The sequence below is a fragment of the Glycine soja genome, chromosome 8 (genome assembly GCF_004193775.1).
Source record: "Glycine soja cultivar W05 chromosome 8, ASM419377v2, whole genome shotgun sequence".
NCBI lineage: Eukaryota > Viridiplantae > Streptophyta > Magnoliopsida > Fabales > Fabaceae > Glycine > Glycine soja.
In genome coordinates this window covers 11,129,359-11,152,259 of record NC_041009.1, presented here as the reverse complement: position 1 = coordinate 11,152,259, position 22,901 = coordinate 11,129,359, and the positions used below count along the sequence as shown (strand labels likewise).

The 22,901-nt window shown below is 33.9% G+C and overlaps 3 protein-coding genes and 1 pseudogene across 3 annotated transcripts; 3 read left to right on the top strand and 1 right to left on the bottom strand.

The window, feature by feature from the left end:
- The first annotated feature begins 598 nt into the window (after positions 1–598).
- Positions 599–4,740, top strand: LOC114423110 (annotated as a pseudogene).
- Positions 4,741–7,578: 2,838 nt separating this feature from the next.
- LOC114423842 (ethylene-responsive transcription factor ERF112-like) lies at positions 7,579–9,375 on the top strand. Its single transcript, XM_028390742.1, has 2 exons — positions 7,579–8,264; positions 8,685–9,375. Exons 1-2 carry the CDS (start codon positions 7,895–7,897, stop codon positions 9,206–9,208), a joined length of 894 nt encoding a protein of 297 aa, XP_028246543.1. The 5' UTR covers positions 7,579–7,894; the 3' UTR covers positions 9,209–9,375.
- Positions 9,376–10,341: 966 nt separating this feature from the next.
- LOC114421934 (26S proteasome non-ATPase regulatory subunit 12 homolog A-like) lies at positions 10,342–16,425 on the bottom strand. Its single transcript, XM_028388074.1, has 12 exons — positions 16,268–16,425; positions 15,804–15,998; positions 15,030–15,137; positions 14,837–14,941; positions 14,680–14,736; positions 14,376–14,572; positions 12,204–12,303; positions 11,990–12,102; positions 11,743–11,893; positions 11,527–11,604; positions 10,960–11,208; positions 10,342–10,797 (listed from the first exon to the last, which is right to left on the bottom strand). The coding sequence occupies exons 1-11, from the start codon at positions 16,385–16,387 to the stop codon at positions 10,990–10,992; spliced, it is 1,443 nt and encodes a 480-aa protein (XP_028243875.1). The 5' UTR covers positions 16,388–16,425; the 3' UTR covers positions 10,342–10,797; positions 10,960–10,989.
- A 1,780-nt stretch (positions 16,426–18,205) lies between these two features.
- LOC114421932 (ubiquitin carboxyl-terminal hydrolase 27) lies at positions 18,206–22,846 on the top strand. The gene is made up of 10 exons (XM_028388073.1): positions 18,206–18,536; positions 18,616–18,733; positions 19,061–19,161; positions 19,253–19,483; positions 20,305–20,373; positions 20,493–20,621; positions 20,751–20,888; positions 20,993–21,055; positions 21,309–21,650; positions 22,183–22,846. Exons 1-10 carry the CDS (start codon positions 18,318–18,320, stop codon positions 22,453–22,455), a joined length of 1,683 nt encoding a protein of 560 aa, XP_028243874.1. The 5' UTR covers positions 18,206–18,317; the 3' UTR covers positions 22,456–22,846.
- The last annotated feature ends 55 nt before the right edge of the window (positions 22,847–22,901 follow it).

The window sequence follows — 22,901 nt, the reverse complement described above, 5'->3', positions numbered from 1 at the left end:
AAATTATAATGTTCCTCTTATAAAAATATTTTGACAAAACTAACTTTAAAGGGAGCTCGAAACTTGAAACCATAACTGAAGCTATTAAATTATAAATATTTATTTATTAAAAATACGTTTTAAAAATATAACTTCAAATAACACCTCAAAAATACTACACACTATTAAAAAAAACTAATTTATTAAACAATAAAATAAGTTTTTATCTAATACGGGAGTTAATTAAAATTATATAATAGAATCAATTAAATTTTTAGTTTTTCAACTGCTTCAAATGCCAATTTTTAATTCCTCAAAAATTTGATAATTTTTAGTTCTCTATTAATTTTTTGTGAGCATTTTTAGCTTCTTAATTTTTTTTTGGCTATTTTTAGTTTTTTATTTTTTATTACGCAAAATTAATTCAAAATATATAAAAAAACAAGATTCTAAAATTAGACAAAATAAAAATTAATCTTAAGCAATAAAAATAAATAAGAGACTAAAATGAGGAAAAAGTAATTGAGGGACTAAAAATATTAATAAAAAATTAATGAAAAACTAAAATTTATTAAAAAAATATGTTGAATGATTAAAAATTTGAATCGGAAAAAAATAAGAAACTAAAAACTTAATTTACAGTACATATTATCAAACAAAATGGGTGTGAAAAATTATATGCTAACGTTAGTAAGAGTGAATCTCTTAAATAAATCTGAGTTAATCTGGATTAGTCAACGACTTTTAGGAGAGGACAAAAATATTATCTTGTAACAGGGTAGTTATTCCATACTGTTCTATTCACATAAAAGAATCGAAATCAAGAAGCATATCGAAGTCGCGCCAAGAAAGATAGTTCTGAATTCGAAATTGCACATATTTTGCGAGGGAAGTCCCACTATTCAGTGGGCACATACCCCCAGTACCCAAACACTTCATTGCTTGCGCCAAAACTTGATAAAAAAAAAAGTAAAAGACAAGATGTATGTGGTGAAGAGAGATAGGAGACAAGAGACGGTGCATTTTGATAAAATCACCGCGCGTCTCAAGAAACTTAGTTACGGTTTAAGCGCCCAACACTATGACCCCGTTCTGGCGTCTACAAAGGCGTCACCACTAGCCCGCTCTGACCGCCAACCACCCTGACTATGCTTCTGTGAGATTCTTCTCTTCTCCTGCATTTTGATGTGGTTGAATTGTCGTTTACAATGGTTAAATTGTGACTGTTTCGTGATTAAGGTTATGTATTACCATTTTAATGAGAGGTATGCGATGAAGGCTCCTCTGATTGTTGATGACATCTATGAAATTATCATCAAGGTAATTCTATTTGTTGCTCTTTGAAATTCGGAATGTGTTGTTTATGTTCTATTGGATTACCCAGTTAAGCATGGATTTCATTTGTGAATGTTTCTTATGTGTGATGGATCTGGTATTGTATAGGTTTGAGTATCTGATTGTAGTTGGTTTATGTTTCGAAATAGGAAGATACATGCCTTTGAGTGATTTTAGTATAGTCACTGATTATTGACCGTTATACTATGTGTGTGTGTGTGTGGTGAATTTGTTGGTTGTGTGATTTTGTTTGACTGTTGTTTTGGTATGATTTGAAATTCACGTTTGTTTTGTTTTCTGTTTTGTTTTAGAATGTTGCTCGATTGGACAGTGAGATAATCTATGATAGAGACTTTGACTATGATTACTTTGGTTTCAAAACCCTTGAGAGGTCATACATCCTGAAGGTTCAAGGAAAGGTTGTGGAAAGGCCTCAGCACATGTTGATGAGGGTTGTTGTTGGAATTCATAAGGATGACATTGATTCTGCTGTCAGAACTTACCACATGATGTCTCAGAGATGGTTTACTCATGCATCTCCAACACTTTTCAATACAGAACACCTAGGCCTCAGGTATAGTTTCTGTTAATGCTCTTTCCCTCCATCTCTCCCTTTTTTGTGAGCATTTGGTATGCTTTTTGTCCTTATTGTGTAAGATTAATATGGCGACCTTATGTAGTTGGATCTGTTTATGTGCATTGGCAGTTGAGTAGTTGCTTCCTTGTGTGCATGAAAGATTATAGTATAGAGGGAATATATGACACTTTGAAGGAGTGTGTTGTCATTAGCAAATCAGCAGGAGGAATTGGTGTTAGTATTCACAACATTCATGCCACAGGCAGTTACATTTGTGCCACAACTGGGACATCAAATGGTATTGTTCCAATGCTGCGTGTGTTCAATGATACTGCTCGCTATGTTGATCAGGGGGGAGGTAAGAGGAAAGGTAAATAATCCTTTATACTGTATTGATAATTCCTACAGTGTAATTCTAATGAACGCTTACAAATTGTTTTTACTTACTCTTATTTTGTGCATCTTGTAGGTGCATTTGTTGTGTACCTGGAGCCATGACATGCTGATATATTTGAATTCTTGGATTTAATGAAAAACCATAGAAAGGTATGATTGACGCCGGGCCTTTAAAAAAATTAATTCATGCTAGTTGAAGAATAGTTCTATTTTATTGATATAGCCACATGTTAATGTTATTTGTGCAGGAAGAGCAACGTGCTCGAGATTTTTTTCTATGCTCTTTGGGTGTCTGATATCTTTATGGAAAGAGTTCAGAGCAATGGGCAATGGTCTTTGTTTTGCCCCAATGAAGTGCCAGGTTTGGCTGATTGCTAGGGTGGGGTGAAGAATTTGAGAAACTCTACACTCAGTATGAAAGAGAAGTAAGTTTGGTCTATATATGTTGGCTTGTTTTGCATGTTTTGAATATGCCTTTTGCTTATTATTGCCTTGTTTTTCTAAAAAAATTCATGTGCACATGGGGAAAAGCAAAGAAGGTTGTTCAGGCACAGAATCTCTCTGGTTTGAAATTTTGAAGTCCCAGATAGAAACTGGAACTCCTTACATGTTTTTTAAGGTGGTTTACAAATGCTTGTTTGACTTTTGCTAAGTTTCTATGTCAGTGCATTTTGTATTTATTTTCATTGAAACCTCTTCATTTTTCTATATCCTAGGACACTTGCAATAGGAAAAGCAACCAACAGAATTTGGGCACAATCAAGTCATGAAACTTGTGCACTGAGATAATTGAGTATACAAGTCCAACAGAAACTTGTGCAACTTGGCATCAATTGCTCTGCCGCAATATGTAAGAGAGAAGGTAGGACATCCCTGGCATACTTCATAGGTTAGGATTACACATTTGATTTCTAGGTAGCTAGATCAACTTGTTCTTCCTGATTTAGGATGTTTATCTACTTACTATAAGGTGTGACCATGGAATCTCATCCAACTAAGCTTGTTGGGAGCAGAGGCTCAAAAAATCGATATTTTGACTTTGATAAACTGGAAGAGGTACGATTTCTAGTTATTATTGAACTACACACTATACTAGATGTTCTTTACGTGTTTCAATATGTATTGACATTATCATTATATGACTGATAATTGTAGGTTACTGCAATGGTGACAACAAACCTCAATAAAATAATTGATGTTAATTACTACCCAGTTGATACTGCATTTGTGGAACTGCTTTTTGATCTACAATTTAAGCTAGATGTTCATCAATTTGATACTTTACATTGACATGAGGTGCAGGCTCAGCAGTTGAACAAGGATATATTTCAGACTATATACTATCATGCACTAAAAACTTCATCTGAATTGGCTGCAAAAGAAGGTCCCTATGAAACATTTAGTGGTAGTCCTATAAGCAAGGTATATTCTCGTGAAAGACTTATCTACATGTGCCTTATTCAGTGTCTTGAGCTATATTCATAACGCAGTGGAACACACGTGCACATGTATATTCAACTTAATTTTTTAGGCTTACGACTAGAAATGTAAACATCCACGATGTTTGTATGTAGTGGCTTAGGTGATTTTCGTCTTGTGCAGGGAATTCTTCAGCCAGACATGTTGGGTGTGATGGCCTCGAGTCGTTGGGATAGGGGTGCACTTTGGAAGATGATATCAAAGACGGGTGTGAGAAACTCACTTTGTTGCCCCTATGCCAACTGCATCAACTTGCCAGATTCTTGGCAATAATGAGTGTTTTGAGCCATATACTTCTAATATCTACAGTCGTAGAGTTTTAAGGCTCATTGCCGTACCATCTTATTATTTTTTGATATCTTATTGATCTATTTTGATTGTTAACTGTTTGTCTTTCAGTGGTGAATTTGTTGTGGTGAACAAGCATTTACTTCATGACTTGACTGAAATGGGACTTTGGTCTCCTACAATCAAGAATAATATTATCTCTGAGGATGGTTCAGTTCAGAAAATCCCAGAAATACCTGATGACCTGAAAATCATATACAAGTATGAGATTTGTGATTTTTTTACTTACCCAAACTTGGCTCTGAGATGTTTTATGCTAAACTCAGTTTGAAATTGTCAGGACTGTTTGGGAGATTAAGCAAAAGACATTGGTTGATATGGCTGTTGATAGAGGATGCTACATAGACTAGAGTCAGAGCTTGAATATTCACATGGATCAACCCAACTTTGGAAAGTTGACTTCTTTGCATTTCTATGCATGGTCAAAGGTATCAACCTTTTTCCTTGGGTCTAGTTAATGTCATTTTTCATTGGATGTGTTCATGTTGTCTCTAATAAAGGATTTTGTGTGTTTTGTGGGATGTAAGTTTGCTTTCACGGTTGGATCTTTTAGTGATAATGAATTTCAGAGAGGAACATTTGAAATAAGATATCTATACACTAGCTCGCATTGCCTTTTATTTCTAGATACACTACTTGGTGGACTTTATATTATTAGAAACTAGGTCTCTTATTGGGGAATTTTCTGATCAACTTTTTGCTCTGATTGAATTGTTAACTAATTGAATGTATATTTATAATCACTAATATTAAGAAATACTTTTAGCACTGAGTTAAAAAACTAGAACACTACTTAAAACAATAATTATATAAACACTGCAAATTAATAAAATAAATTACTTTTTTAAATATTTATTTCACTTAAACTTTTTAAATAATAAACTGAACCGTTTAAAAAAAACTAATAAAAAAATGAACTTGCAGTTAACCGAAAAATATCCTCAAATAGCTTTGTCACCGGTAACATCTTTTATTTTTTTTTTTAGAAAAAATGTAAATTATATTAAATCCAAAATGATACAACAATGAATGGGACATACCCGCAACCAGAGAAAATCAAAAACCTCCCTAATACAAGAATATCTATATGTTAAAACAAATGCAACAAGGTCACTTATCTATACATCTTTTACTTTTATTCCAGTGTCTTCTTGACTTCTTATTTCTTTCACAAATTGATAATTAATTAAGATCTGTGAGTTTACGGATAAAAAAAAATTGATAATTAATACTGTTCTCAATTTTTTATCCATTCACATTTCACAACACGACAATTGATTGTACACCTCAAACCGCGTTATGTTACGTGTGCCGTTTGACCCAAAGCAAGCCTTGACGGAAAACTTTTGTTGCCTCTACTATAGCTTCTCCTAGCTTGGAAGAGTCCGCTAACAATAAATACAATTATAGAAAACGATGGTATAAGACTCCAAGTTATTAAAACACTACTAATATAAGTGTTACTTGATAGCACTATTAAAATTCCACACTAAGTCGGCAAATTTATTTATTTGATTAATTCTTAATCCTTATCCCCTTTCATTATACTTTTTAGGAACAGTAACATTTTTACTTTAATAAAATATTTTCATTCTGGATTAAAAATTATTTGAAAATCATTAAATAAGAACCATCATGTTGACGCAATGGTTAAACATTACATGCTGTTATGTTATTGGGACAATTTATTTAGCTGAAAATCTCATGTTGAATTTTGGTTATATGAAAATTCCTTTTCGCGACCATCATAATATTTTAAACAACATTAATCTCTGATCGAATAGATTGAAATATTTGTGACAAAAAAATTTATTTAATAAGATAAATATTATTTCTTATCCCGTGAGTCTTGCTCTTCATTTAATTGACTTTATATGAATTTTAATTAATAATAAAATTATAAAGATTTTTCCTTGCTCAATTATCACTTGTATCCTAACATTATGTCCGATCATATTCTACTAATTTAGGGTAAAGTTATAACGGGCAACCATATTTTCTCCAAATTATTAATGGAATTGCATTCTTAAGAATTTGAATTTAAAATTCTGACAAAAAAAGAGCTACTTGAAAAAAAGAGAAAAAGGAAACTTCGAAGGCTCTGCAAATATAGCAGATTTTAAAAACTTTGTTTGATTTACAGCCTGGACCATCCTTATTATCTGTTGCTAGTTTTTTTCTTTTTTTTTGTATATCCCTGCAAAAATGTTACGGGTTTTTTAATCCATGTTATAAACATAGTGATTCTTTTAATCTCTACACAATATAACGGTCATGTATAACTAAAAGCAAAAATTATATAAAAATTTATAGAGGTCAAGAAACAAAGAATATATAAAAACTAAAAGCAAAAACCACTATTTTACAAATACGTAAATTGGAGGATGTATAACTATATATTAATAGACGAGTTTGATTTGAACACTTGACATAAAAATGAAAGTTCAAATGCACCTCCTTTTCTTTTTCATCTTCTAGATTTACTTAACCAAAACATTTTTTTAAAATTAATGGATGTGTGATGGCTATAGAAACATGTTTATTAATAAGAGATAATGAATAAATTTTAAAAAAATTGAACCAATTTGATATATCAAGTAGACAAGTACTAACTTTAGCGTAAGCAATTTGCAGATTCATCCAATCCTTACTGAACCAAATTGGGTGATAAATGCAATCCAGCTTAATGACACCAATATATTTAGATACTACAGAGAATAACACCACTAGACGTAATTATCCATCTGCCATTTGCGTTTCAAGTCGGTTAATTAATTTAATTAAGCTTATAATACTTTATTGTAGAGACACGAGTATATTTAATTGGAGTTCATCTTATTTGAATAAGAAAGAATTATTATGATGACAAAAGTTAAAACTCATTTTTCAATCATTCAAGGCAATTACATTTTTCAATCATTAAAATTGATTTTGGTCAGGATTAATTTTAAAGTGGTGCAATATGTTTGTATATTTTTATTATTAAATTAAGTTAGAACAAAATTTAATATAAAATTTTTTAGGTCTAACTTAAAAATTACTTGAAATTGTTTTAAGTTATAATCAATTTTAGAAAAAAAATAATTCTGAACTCTTCTCTAAAGTAAAATTAAAGTTAAAATTGATCAAAAATTAATTATAGATCTAAAATGTTTTTTCTTTTATGAGTTTGAATCCGAATCAACTATTTAACATTAAACAAAACACATACTAAACTGAATAAATCTGGGTTTACTCAGGTTGGATTATTATGATGAAAAAAATTCAAAATATTTAATGCAACCAATACTCAACTTCTAATGCTTGTAACTAAAGATACAAATTAAGATAGATCTTAAAAAAATGTTGTATTTTTATGTCGGCTTCACTGTTGTAACCTTTTTCTCAGCACCGACCTACTGAGAACTGCCAAGTTGGTTCACACCTAAAACCCTTTGACCCATCATCACTATTAATCCATAAGCTAGCTCCATGTTTTGTATGCAATTGTTTGGTCAACTTGTTGGTATCATCAAAGCTTTTGGAAACAAGTTAAAGCAGGGCATGCAGAGGGAACAAACCAAATATTTCAAACTCCTTAAACTTTTTATTATCACTGTTGCATTTATTTCAGATATTTAGTATTTGGGTACAAGTTTGTTCTTTAGTTTAAACACCGACGTCTCTCCGTGGCGGCTATACCCAATTTGAACTTTAATTTTCTTCCCTTTGTGTGAAAAGGTTTTGTGTTGGAGTTGGCTTTTTGAAGGGCGTGCATGGTGAAGTTATTTGTGTATATGAATGATGAAGAACGATAGAGAAAAGGGTAACGAGGTTGACCAGAGTTACATACAGCAGCACCACTCGTTGTCAATGCCAATGATGTTTTCGGGTTTTAACAGAGAGAAGGAGATGTCAGCCATGATCACTGCTTTGACACGTGTGGTTTGTGGAGATTATTCTCTTGTTCATCACAATATTGATAATACTAATAGTGCAATTGTTGTTGGTGGTGGTGGTGGTGATGATGTTTCAAATATGGCTTCTGGTTCTATGCCACCTTCGTCTACTTCTTTATCTCATGGTGGCAACTCTGTTCTCAAGAGAAGAAGGGAAGATGATAATACAAGTGATTTCTTACGTGGAGGTTCATTCCCTGCTATTTTAACAAGTAAGCACCATAATTGATAATCATACTCTAAATTCTAAAATGATAAAATATTTTTTCTTTTTATTTTCTGGTCTAGGATATATGTTGATGGGTCCGGGCATGTTCACAAAGAGTATACAAATAATTTATTATTTTAACATGCTTTTCTACTAATGCTTGACATAATAATAACTAGAACAACGAACTCATAATAATAATAACAATAATAAAAATAACACAAGAACTGAAGGTTAGGTTGGAATAGGATCCCACAAAATACCCACATCTTAATAGAATATTTATATTAAACATGTTTATAATGATTGAAGATTCCGGCAGGGGAGACACATAACATAACATGTTACATCATATAAAAGTGGAAAAAAAAAACCTTTTTAGAACACTTATTTGTTTTTCTTTCTTAATGTTGGATATGATTAGCTGCGGAAGGTTCAAGCACGATAAGAAGAAGAAGAGCGAATACGGTATACGATTACGAATACAGAAGAGAGAAGGTGAAAGTGGAGGAGGAAGAAGAAGCGAGGAGGAAATACAGAGGAGTGAGACAGAGGCCGTGGGGGAAATGGGCTGCGGAAATAAGAGACCCTTTGAAAGCCAGAAGGGTGTGGTTAGGAACATTTGAAACCGCTGAGGACGCAGCCAGAGCGTACGATCAAGCTTCCTTGCGTTTCAGAGGCAACAAAGCCAAACTCAACTTCCCTGAAAACGTTAGGCTCAGACACACTGAGACTCTTCAGGGTTCACGTGCTTCAAGCAATTTTTATGACAACTCTTATTCGCATGTTCATGATTTACCCGTGAGCCTCTACGATCAGACTACCATGGCTTCTTCATCAACTATATCTATGACTTCTCCCCAGGCACCACCTTCGATTTATCCTACGCATCTACTACCGGCATGGTCTTCTGGTTATGCTTATAATAGCTCCTCTTCTTCTGCCTGATGTAAATTGCTTTTTATTTCGAGTCGACATAGGCTATACTTTTATCTCACACAACTTAGTTTGTCATTATATCTACCTATGTTTGACACTAAACTGAGTTTTACTTGGAAGCAACATATGAATTGCTTCTAAAAATTCATTTTTCGTTGAAAGTATTTTATCCAACAGTAACATTTAGTTAAAGTAATTTTAATCAAACTGGAGAACCAACATATTTATAATTCAAACATATATTTACAAACTTTAATCTAATCAGTCAGTATTTTTATTTCCTTTTTTATTTCTTATTTACACTTTAAACCAAAACAGTAATATTTTTAATTTGTTTTTTATTTTTAATGATTTGTACAAGAAACAAAAAAAAAATCTTTATATTCAAATTAAAAACATGAAACATTCAAAACAATTAACAGTCTTATAATTTTTTTTTTTTTAAAAAAGAAAGATCACAAGTAAACGCCCCTTAGATCCGCATGTTTCTAGAAAAGAAGCAAATGATATACTCTGAAGTCTGAAGTTCAGTTCTATAAATGCCTTTCTATTTAATTGTGACTTGCGTCTGAGCAAAGCAATTTCAATGTTTGACTTTGAAGTATCCTTCAAGCTAGGCATTGAGGCAAACTCACCACGCGTTCACAAAAATTTATATCAGTGACGTGCAAAACACCATAGAAATATAATTTTGTACGCAACTTATGGTAGTTATGCTATAAATTTGCTACTTAGGACCGACAATCAAAAGGCTAGAATGTGGTCTATAAAAAAACGAGACTAGAATATGTTTCCATGATAATTTGATAATTACTTTTACCTTAAGGAAGATCTCATTTTGATCTTCGATAATAAATTTTAGAGAGATCCTTTTTCATAAAATATTTACGTTATATTTTATTTCAATAAACCATCTTTAACCCCAGTGGTACTCAACGACTAAATGGATGCATGATGGTAAACACGAAGGTCACAACACCAATCGTTTAGCGAGACACAGACATAGCTGAAAAGATTAAGGTTACGCCTCCAATATTTTGGAAAAAAGAATCTCAGTTCAGTAGGGAAAATAATAAGATGTCTACAAGAATTAAGAGGGGGTTAGAAACTTGGATAATATCACAATTTAAGAAATTCTCAAATAAGGCGAATGTTCACTTCAGGTGAACCCCAAATCATTGCACTCAAATAAATAGGTGTTTTGCTTGTCATCAGGGAAAATAGCACGAAACGTCCAAATTTCACAAGAAAATGTAATATAGAGAAGAAAGAAGAGGTACAAGAGGGGAAAAAAATCAACCAGGCAAAAGAATATAAATGAGCAAACACTCAATTTCCAGCCACTGCTTCAATCAAGATCTTTTACGATCCTGTCATAAGTCAGTGGTAAGGTATGTACCGGTAGTATACAACAATGCTACTTTCAGTACTATGATGCATATATCCAGCTCTACCCTGAAAGCATGAGTGACAGAATATAAAAGTGAAAAAGGCATAATCGTTTAACGAAATTCCTCACCAACTCAGTCGGTGACAGTTCAAAAGAACATTTTCCTGAAAAGGCAACTTCAGTACAAAATCACATCATTGAGATGCCCCTGCATTTACCAGAAACAAGCATTACTTGAGATGTGAAGAGTCACAATTCTACCATTTTTCATAAACCAGACTTCCCTTCCGTGTCCCCAACTCCCTCTTAAAATGGCGGCAATAAGAAAATGTGAGAGGAGCAACAGAGGGAAAAGGGACAAATACTTTACCTGTGACAGTAACTGCTGATTCGAACCTTCTTAAACCTTCAAAGCAGCTTTGTGGACCATGGTTTCCTTGTGTATCTGATGACAACTTTTCTCCACAAGATCAAGTAATTTCTCCAAGTTTGCTGCCCATGAGTTAAGAATGTCATTGCTATCCTTTGCTGTTTGGAAACAGACTATTCCCAATGGTCTATCAATCTTTGCCACCAGCGCCTTAGACACAACCATATCTGAGAGATGCTTCTCAGCATCCTGAATTTTATACAAGTATTAATTAGGATGATCACACAAAGAAATAACATTTTAAGAAAATGAAATAAATTCTGTTGCAATATCCATATCCACATGCAGCTCAACAATAAACAAAATAAACCACTTGAAGTGGTAAGTGAACTCCAGCAGCACACCAGCATAAAAAGACCCTGCCAACCCCCAAGATCATAAATTTTCTTTGTAATACTAGTATCCACTGGCAGACTAGGTGTGCCCATGCACCATTTAAAAATGTTACCTCTGTAACACTTATAGAGACTTAAAAGCAGACAACCACAACCAGAATCAATCACAAACCTGTACACTGAGGCACAAAAGCTCTGCAAGTCTCTTCAATGTAATTCTTGCATAGTATTTTGATACAACAAGAATATTCTGAAAAAGGTAGGAAAAAATGCTCGATATTAATGTTCACAAAAAGAAGTATAAAACATAAAGCATAAAGCATATCATACAATATCAACCAACAAAATTGATGGGGTGAGAAGAAATATAATGTCATCAGTTATTTACATGTTCAATTATTCTTTGCCTTAGATCTTCTGCTGCTTTTTCTCCCAAAGATTTCCCAGAGGCCTTCTCATTCTCAAAATCACTCTTATATGTATCCCATAGAGTTGTCCATTGGATAACCTCCATGGTAACCAGCTGTTTCAAGAGTAGCCTAGGCACACATATAACAGGTACACCAAATGACAAGGAAATCCTAAACAAATGAACGTGACTTGGAAAACATGGGATAAAAGTTAGGAGAACATACTTGAAGTTTGGAATCTCAGATAGATTCTTATCCGCCAAGGTGGAATTGAGAAAGCTTGATTGCATTGGATCATAGGGCGCTAGAACCAAGTACCAACATATTTTCCTTAGGATCTACATGTAAAAGACAATATGCAGAAAAACACAATATCATATAACAGAATCTCACAATAACAGAAAAGGCAAAAAAGAAAAAGGAAAAAAAAAAGGCTTACTGGAATCCACTTGGCAGGGTCTTCTTTGACAGATGGAATCTCATATATTGCCTTGTAGCAACGGCAAATTTCAAGATAATCGTTGTTATGGGAATAATATCTTGAAACATAAACAGAAACCAGCATAAGACAACAAAGATTTTAAAATCAGCAGCAAGCAGCAGCATAAAATAAGTAGTTAAAAAATATGTAGCATGAAAGTACAAAACACAAACACTCATCTACATCACTTCACATCACTGAAGTCTGAAAGTGATATAGAATCTTTGCACCAAATTTGGAAAGCTGTGGGCAATTTGCTGGTACAATCTAATAAGCTATGACAATTTCCATACACTTTATTACTGTCAAATTTTATAAGTCATTCCTCAAACACATTCAAATAAAATATTTCAAAATGAACTAGGATTAAACAAAAATAAAATAAACAGCACAAATGACAATTGATAAATAAAGCACTGAACATATCACACACAATAACTCTGCCTGTGGTATCATAGCCGGTCCCAAGCCCAGGTAAATGAGGAAGGTTGAGTTAAGCCGGTGACAGTCAAACATAAAACTCAATGATATACCAAACATGGACACTCACAGCATGACAAACACACAATAGATATGAACCTACGTGGGAATTACAAAGTTAACAAAATAAGGTCTTCACCTTGCCGTATAAGATATTTTCAAGTAGTGACATATTTGCCACTTTCAAAATATATAACCAGGACGTTTGTTACTTCAAACTCATCTTATATTCCTAATGCCAGCTATTTTACATGATTTTAACAGTCCCCTTTCATACAATCCTAAGTAGCATTCACAGTTTGCATCAAGTCAGAATATTTGAACTAACAAATATGCATGACAACATGATTGATTCAAGATGGTAAAGGAATGATATGTAGTAGTTATAAAAGAAAACAGACACATAAAAACAGTAATTTTGGTTACGTTGAAAAGAAAATGAGATAAAAATAGATTAATTATCAGAGAATTGAACGTATTGGTTAGTAACTGAAAATGGCCTATCATTATCATTTAAAATCAATTAATTCAGTACAAGATGTTCTACTAAAAATAGGCAAGTTATGTTTGCACAATATTTAATAACAGTTAAGAATAGTCACAATTCTATTCATCAAGTTTTTAAAAGAACTGTCCAGTCTAAAACGTCTAATTCCTATATTTAGGAATCATTTATTTCAGCTTTATTTGAAGATGTTTTTTAATTGAAGGATGATTCAAAAAATATATAATAATTATGTAATCTCTCCAAAAGATTGTTTTAGTGCTTTCCCCATGCATGTTTTAACTACAATAGATTATTCTAATAATCCTTTACAAAAACAAGTTTAATGTTTGGATATTTTGTATTTGAAATAATCAAATAATATGGGTAAACAAAAGTAGCAATTGGAATTTAGGTAATCTACAAGTCTATCGAATTATAAATTCATTGCAAATTAATATACCCATGGAAAGTCATGTGCAGATGTGCTTTGCATGAAGTCTCTTCTATTTATACTTAGATATTTAGTAACAGGCTGATTTAACCCTTCTAACAAATTATTTTTCTTTCCAAACCATCAAACAGAGAATAAAAAATGAATACTTGGCAATAGTAGAGAACACCATGTACTTCAAACTGCATTATATCTTTTAGGGTCTTGCTGGGCACTAGTTAAGGAATTAAAGGAGGAAATGTTTTATTGGAAATCATATGGGAGCACATTTAAAACTCACAGGGGAGTGCATTTTTCCGCATCTCAGTACAAACATTTCCCATTTTACTCCCTTAACCAGTGCCCCTCCCTTAACCAGTGCCCTAAGGGCACTAAGGGCACTGACTAGTTACCATTTGCCTATCTTTTAAAACCAGAACAAATGCAAGCAAGAGAGATTAACAGAGAGTGAAGAGAGTGAACACATTGCAGGAAGACAGTCATTGGCAATGTGCCTTATTCTTGGGCATTTCAAATGCACAAATTGGAACAAATAGCTACGTTTAGAAGCCCAAAAAGCCACAATAATTTTCACCATTTACTTGACGTTGACTTATCTCAAATAAAATGAAAAGAGATACCAAATATACAAGGTTAAGGCACAATATTTGCAACTACATCATGATGGAACAAGAAAAAGAAAAAAAGCAACATGAAGTACATATTCAATTACCGAATCATTAGTTCGTAATAGATTTGCTTCAACTCCAGCAAAGATGGTATATCTGCAGGGGCCTCTTCTACAACATTATCACCTTCTTTAGGCTTTTTCTTTTCCTTAGATAAATCAGCATCAAATACTCTTGGGCTAATCTTTCTTGAGAGTATTTGTGCACGAACATAATCCTGGCGGTCTAGACACAAACGAACCTATACAATTTGACATGGAAGATTCTGATATCAGCAACTGAATTGCAACACAAGAAATTAGTGACCTGCTATTGCTGTCATCACAGTAACACAAAAATATCTCATACTTGTTCAAGAATGAACGCAATTTTCTCAGTCTTGGCCATGGCACCGAATGTTTCCACCTGTTCAGATTACCCATTCCATAAGTAAACTGAATACTAATTAGTTACATCCAAAAAACAAAGTATACAAGCCAACAAAACATGTGACATTCACACTGACCGCAATTTCTTGCATCAAATCAGCAGCTTCAGCTATAAGCCCTTGTTCTTCCTTAATCTTTGCAAGTTTTTTGATCAATCGAGCTCTCTCAATTTCCACGTATATCTAATAAATGATAAAAACATATAAATCATACATAATCCAATAATGAAAAATTAAAAAACAAACAAAAGTTCAAACATAGCACACCGACCTTCCCTGCAGACACACTGTTCAACGTTTTGATGAGTTCTATGCGAGTTTCGATATCTGGTGTCTCGTCAATATATTGCATAGCCTGTTGCACCATAGCTGTTACAGCCTGCAAACATATAATCAGCTCATTATTAATAACAGACAACACCACCTTTGGTGCACCTTTTACAGATACAATTACATAACATCTGAACTAAACTCCTATCAATAAAGGAGATATACAAGTGTCTTTTAGTGTGTGTGTTTGTGTGTGTATACAGTTAAGTTGTATGCAAATAAAAATAAAATGCATAAAAGTCGGCATAATACTAACTCAGTTCAATTGACTGGAGACTCGCCGGAGATGACAAGAGGATGCAGGACACATGCCCACAACCATAACGGCCGCATTAGCAGACAGAGTCGCGATAGCAGATCTGAGGATCTCGGCAATGCAGAGGCACTATTGCCGCTTTAGCGGCTATTTAGCGGCTATTTAGCGACACTAACTTAGATAGCCTACTCGCATGTAACTCTACATGGTAGGGAATCAACATTCTCACGGCCCTAACATGCTAATTTTGTTGTCTAAGCAAAATTTGAGTCAATTAATAAACTATTTTTTCCATTCTAAATGAACAAATAAGTACAACTACCAATTTTTTCAAAGAGAACTAAAACCCTAAACCTCCTCACACAAAACACCACAGAGCAATTCACGTAACCTAAGAGGTTTTTCCACACATGAAATAAAATAAAATAATAATAATAATAATCGGAACGCTGCGAGCACCTGCTTGAGCTGGCCACGTCGTTTTGACAAAACGACAATCTGGTCATTGAGTGTTTTCCAGGCTCGTGCATCGAAGCAGAGCTGCAAAATATCGGTGGCTGCTTTTCTGGTACCCGCCACGTCACCGGCGAGCCTCATCTGCTTCTCCACGTTCAGCAATTGCTCTATCGCCGCGTCTAAATTCCCCGTATTCGCCTACAAAAAATTCACAGGAAACGTCAATTTCAGTTACCACAATCGTCGAATTTCAGTTCAGAACAAAAAAATAAACAACCCCAGAGTCGTTGAAGCCAAAAAAAAAATAAAGCAACTAGTAGTAGGGAAAATTAACGGTGGAAGTGAGGAAATAAAAGTAGAAGACGCAAGCGGCAATAAAGTAAAAAGAGGGATCTGGAATGGATTCGATCCATGGATGAATTGAGTGAAAGTGAAAGGGGAAGGAGCAAAAAGAGAAGAGAGAGTACCATGGTTGGATTGTGGGCGAGAGAGAGAGATCTCGGAAGGAGTCGTGAATTATTGAAAATTGGAAGTGGAAGGAAGGAAAGGTAAAAGAGGTGAGAAGAGAAGGACGGAGAGTTTTTCATAGACACTCTTTTTATACTCCTCAGACCCACTTAGGCCCAACAACGTTCTTAATAGCCTGGCCCGATCCGCCTCTTAACAAAGCTCCGGAGTCTGGACTCTCAAACATACTTGAATATTTTTTCAGAAGAAATAAAATGTGTACTTGACAAAAAGAAGAATATAGATTCAAATGCATTTTTAGAAAACAAAGTGGCTAAGTTGGGAATAAAAGCACTTTTTAGTTGAGAAAGTTGGTAGGTTTAAAGCCAATGCCTCTTGTTGGTATGGATGGACTAATACTTCTTCAATTTTTTATATTAAAAGTGACAACAATTCATTACACAAAAATAAAATGAGAAAATAAAATCCTATAAATCTTGTCAAAGTAAGTTCACCAACACCGCAAGCATATTAGAAATGCAAAATGTAATTCTCGATACAAAATGTGACCAATTTGCAAACTAATTTGTTGCCTGCTTCACCTCTTTGTGAACTTAAGAAACTCTAACATGTCAACTTCTTTGAATCAAGCTCATCTTATGTTGGAGATCCTAAGTTGTCTAGTGATGAGACCAAAATAGTATATATAAGTGTGAAAAAATCTCACCTTTCAAGTTGGATTTGTAGGATTGGATTAAATCTGTAGCCCACATTCTAATATGATATTAGAATCTATCATGACAACTTGTTGTGTTTATTATGTTATCCATTATCGAACCAACCACAAATGTTCAATTTTGCAAACTTCACGCTAAAGATGTTTAGCTCTCATGTGTGAGGGATGTGTTGGAGATCCTGGATCTCTTATGATTTTTAGTGTTGAACTAGGCTCATGATCCATGTTCTAAAATTGGTGGACAAGTGATCATGATTGCTCTTTAAAGATGTTCCTATCACAAGATATTGAATGTCATCCCTTATGTCAAAGGATATTCTGCTATGTCATCCCTTAGTGTTGAACTAGGCTCACAAGATGTTCCTATTACAAAAGATACTTTAAGCTTAAGTAAGGATTTGACTCAAAGTCATAAACATGGTAATAAATGCATATTAAATGAATAGTGGTCTTTACATGTGAGTTCTTTCCTCTTTATACTAACCTTGTTGAGTCTTGGACCTTAGGCTTGAAGGTGTTGATTATCATTTAAGTAATATGCCTCCTACACTAGGTTTAGGTGGTTCAGTTCAATGATTATTATTAATTGTAATTATTGGCTTTTTGTAAAGTTGAGTGAGTATTTGATTATCCTTATGACTACCTACATGATATGTCATTTGCTTTCTTTGTGGAGCCAAGTAGGTATTTGATACCCTATCCGAATATTTATCTGGTATAAAAGCAAAAGAAATTATTTGAACAAAGTTGATCATATGTGAACTAGTAGCTTGTGGTCTTGATCATGAAAGTAAATCATTCATTAACAAAATATTCTTGTAGGCAACGATAAATGTTCAACATCAACCAAAAATAAGAAATATTTATAATTAAGTTTGGAATCTTTATTGAGCTTTTACAAACTAAATTTTAATGTGTTTCTACAAATAAAAAATATTTACAATTTAGAAAAAAAAGAATTAATATGATGATGCTATGTTGCATATGATGATTCAACAAAAAAAAAATGTTGCATATGATGTAGCATTTTTAAAAATAAATATAAATAGATAATTTTTATAACTTTTATATATAATTATAGATAGACATGACAGACAAATAATAGATATTCAATAATAGATTAGTGGATATTTATGAATCCAAAAGATTAGTGAATATTCATAAATTATAAATAGATGTTTCTTGTAGAAAAAAAAAATAAAAAATAAAAGAAGGTTGTCATACTTTGTAGTACTAGTTTCCGTCTGTCTCCCTCTCTGCCCTCACTAGTCACTTTCCGTTTCCCCAACGCTACGCTGGCGAGGCGAACGAAACCTCGAATTTCAAATAAAGAAATGGGGTTTAAAGAGAACTCCATGAATTGGATTGGCGTCACGGTTGGTGGCCTCGTGGGCATAGTGGGTGCAATATTGGCACTAAAAGATGCCAAAGTGGCGATTCCATTTACCTTGCCCTGGTCCTTCGCTACAGACAATAGTAGCTTCGAGAAATCGCTCTTTGTTCCCGGCTTGCAAAACCTCCAAAACAATTGCTTCCTCAACGTTGTTTTGCAGGTAATAATAAAGCTTCACTGTTGCTTCTCCTCTTTCTTCAATTGCCAAATGAATATTTATGTGTATTTCTTTGTTGCAGGCTCTAGCCAGCTGTTTTTGCTTTCAGAGTTTTCTTCACAGTGTGATTGGAGAGTGCGGGAGTAAGGACCTGGATGAAAACATGCCTCTTGCGCTTGCTTTGGCTACTTTGCTAGAAGGTAGCTGAAGTAAAACCTTATTGAGGGAATAAATTAAGTTAACATAAAGTAAAAGGAAATAAGCTTAAGTCAAAATTAGCTTATACATGAGCTAATTTTAGATGCTCTCATTTAGCCTCTCCAAAAGCTGCTTTTAACTTTTATGCATTAGCCAATGTTTGCTCAAGGGAGACGTTTAATTCAGTTTAGTTTCTTGTTTTTTTTTTTTCTCCTAAAAGTGTTTTTTGAAAGTTATCCAAACAGGGCCTGAGTATGTTTCTGTGATTGCGAATCAATTCGTGTTTTACGTTTCAAACCATTAATGGAATGTTCTGTATGCATGCGCAGAGCTGAGTTCATTTAGTTCAGAAAGGGTTACACTGAGTCCTCGAAAGATGATGCTTGCCATGTCCAACTACATTCCAAATTTTAATCTAACTAGCCAGCAGGTAGAGTTGTGTGTGTGCTTAAGGATTGATTTAGTGGCTGACTTATGTTTTAGTTGTGTGTCTTGTTCATGCTTGGTTTTTGTTTTTGTAGGATGCATCTGAAGCATTTCTCCATCTGTTATGCTTATTGAGAGAAGAATTTGGAGGTTGTTATGCTCCAAAGATGAGTTCTTTAGCAGAAATTTTTGCTTCTAATAATAGAATTCTTACTCCAATACAGAGTGACTGCCAAAGTGAGCAGGAGAGATGGCAGCAACTCTTCCTTGGACCTTTTGATGGGATTCTTGGCAGCAGCTTGACATGTCAAAGTTGTTCATCTCAGGTACATGGGTCTTTTCTCAATGCCTTATGATACACTTTTCCCCATTAATTGCACATACACTCCATTGTCATTGTTTGTATTTGTAATATTAGACTGGCTTTGTTAAAAACTATGACTTATCAGTTATGCATCTCTGTCTGTGGTGCATTATGTTTGAAATCATTCTATAGCTGGCCAGTGGCTACTAGGAGCCAGGCTATGGTTCAGAGACATGTTTTTGTTGATTTGCAGTTTTGATTTGAAGCTGTTGCATCTGGAGGGAAAAAGAGTGTAGGGTAGCATACGGTCACTTGGTAAAACTTCTAGGAAGAAATAATTTAGTAATTTCAAAAGGTCAGCAATGTAGGAAAATATAGGAATTGAGGTTATAGGATGGTGTGGTTTGGGATTTAGAAGCTAAGAAAAAAAAGTAAATTTTAGTTCTGTTCTATTTGACTTTTGATTTTCATACATTTTAGTGTTCACATGTTGATAAATTTAATGATGCTAATAATATAAAGGATAAATTTTGAGGTCATGTTGCCTGACTCAGCTCAGTAGTTCACATTCTTAAGCTACTTTGACAAGACTTATTAGCAGGTTACTGAAATTACTTAAGCCAACTGAATTACTCCAAACTTGCAATCCAAGTTACTGATGATCTGATAGTGTACTTTTTGGCTGCAGATTTAGCTGTTAATTACAATTTAGCTTAACATAGATATTTTTTGTTTTGTTTTTTATAATAACTTTCTTCTATCATTATTCTCAATGTAACTGTGATAATATCCCTCTGTAACAGTCTTTATTATATTTTTTAACTTTATATTTATTTAGTGCAGATCTCGATTAACTTTGAGCATTTTGATTGTTTGCCTCTTTCACCTGTGCTTAGTGATACTTCCACAATAGTAAGTTTTAAAATTAATGTCACTCATAGTGTAGCTTCAGTGTTATTTCTTTTATTATAGAAGTGCTGCACTCCTCCTGTAGCTCCCTGATTACTAAATGTGACACGGGCATGTTTCAGAGAGTTGGTTGTACCCTGGTGGATTGCCTGAAGCAGTTCATTGTTGCTGAACATGTTGAAAATTATCACTGCAGCCAATGTTGGCATAATGCCGCAATCAAGTATCTTTCTATAATGGAAGGAAATGAGGTCATCCCTGTGTGAATATTTCATTCATTTAGAGATAGATAAAGGCAGCTCAGAGATACATAGTTGGTGGTTGCCAAATCTAGCAATTATTCTTTATGTTGTCCAATATGATTTCTGTGTTTTACTCAGGTAGAACTAGAAAAGCTAAGGAGATGCTCTGACCCAGAAATATGCGATTGCCGAAAAATGTATAATCTTGATAAACTACCCTGGTCAAACAGGTTTTCACACACTTTGAAGCAGCTAAGTATGGCTAGGTGTCCAAGGGTATGCATACTGTGTTTACTGATCTGACATTTATCATTTCCTCAACTAGCTTTTCTTTTGTAGTTCAATGTCTGAACAACTGAAACATGATTGTCTGGTTGCAGATTTTATGCATCCAGTTGAAAAGAGTTTATATGAATGTCTTTGGAGAGCTAGTCAAACTGCAGGTACTTGAATCTCTGACGTATTTTATCTGTCTCAATTTTCGTCCCACCCCCTCCCAAATGAAAAAGAAAAGTTCCCCATACTCATTTTGGGTTTAATATAATTTACATTTTTCCCAGAAAAGTTCCCCATACCTAATGCTAAATTGATTGTGCTTTTAATTTGGATGTAAACTTGACTATTATTATGATTGAGTAGCATATGAATATTCATTGAATTTCATGGTGGAATTTTGTTGTGATGATGGTAATGCAGGGCCATATTTCTTTTCCATTGATTTTGGATGTGTTGTCATTCATGACAACTAGACTGGGAGTGAAGAAACACGACATAGATGTACAAAGTGTGCCATTAAATTTGAAGTATAACAAAAGAATTTTTTTTCCTAATCATTCTGACCTGCAATCTGAGATAAGTACATTGAAATTTAGTGGCCTTCATGGAGCAAAAAAAGAGGAGATCAAGTCAGATGGTGTTATTGATGATGGACTTGTCTCCTCTACAAATGGACAGACACTTCATAATGACACTGTATTTCCCTGCTCTGGCTCTTCAGAAAGCATTCACTCAGATACACATATGCAATCGATTGACCAGGTTGGTTTAATTTTTTTTCTTCTTCATATTGGTGCATTTAGTTTACACTGAACTTTGAAATCCCATCCTTGCATCTTGTGTCTCTGTCCATAATATGCCCTCTTTAAAGCAGCTTCATGTATCTGTCCATCCATAAATATTGTTTGTCAAGTATAAACTAGAATTTTCTTTCCTCTAGGTTGTAGGTAATTTCTTTCATGTCATGGATCCAAAACCAGATTTTTCACCACAAACCATTTTTTTACATTGTGCTAAAATCAAACTCAAAAGCATTCTACTAATTAATTATGATTTATGAGGATAATACTACTAATATTGATGCATTTTTTTATAGATTGGACCCTTGATATATCCCTTCTACTTCTCTGTGGCTATGCCCAATACTTGTTGTGATGCTTGTGGACCTGAAATGAATTAAATGATATTTTCTGGTGGAATAGTCTTAATCTTAAAAATGGAAAGATGATCAATATGATATTGACTTAGTGGTGGAGGTGCTTTTTATATTCTCACTATGTTGTGCTTTATGCAGGTAGATGTTTCTTGTAATTTAGTACCTCAAGAAACATGTTTGTATCAACTTGTTTCTGTTGTGGAACACTTTGGAAAAGCTGGAAGTGGGCATTACACTGTTTACAGATCTGTAAGAGTGGAGTTTTCAGAAGACGTCTCTGATGATTACCTCAATCAAACTCCAATGCGTTGGTTTTGTATTTCAGATTCTCAAGTGCATGCTGTTTCAGTGGAAGATGTTCTTTCCAGTGAGGCCAGCTTGCTTTTCTATGAGAGAATTCCAAGGAACTGAAAAAATTCCTTTATTTTGTTTTGGGAAGTTCTGGGTTCACACAAGATGCATTGGCATCAATGTTCTGAATCACAGGAGTCTATGGTGTGGCGTTTTAACTCACCACGAGTGGTATAAGGACATGCTAAGGTTGTTCCAGATTGCTAAACAAGCTTTTGCGGAGGCTAATTATAATGAAGGAATAATTAACTAGCTGGAATGGATATTCGGTTGTTTTTGTATACTCAGCTAATCAATTTTGTTCCCTTTTTGTGGTTACGCCCGTCGAATGCTGTTTAGGTATCCAAAAAACCGATTATCTCAAGTTTTCAACAGCTACAGTTGCAGCAAAAAACACTAACTTATGTTAATAGTTTTCAGTATGGGAGTTACTGAGAATACGTTGATCATACTTCAAAGGAAATTTCAATGATAAACAACCTCTGACCAATTACTACATAACTGCA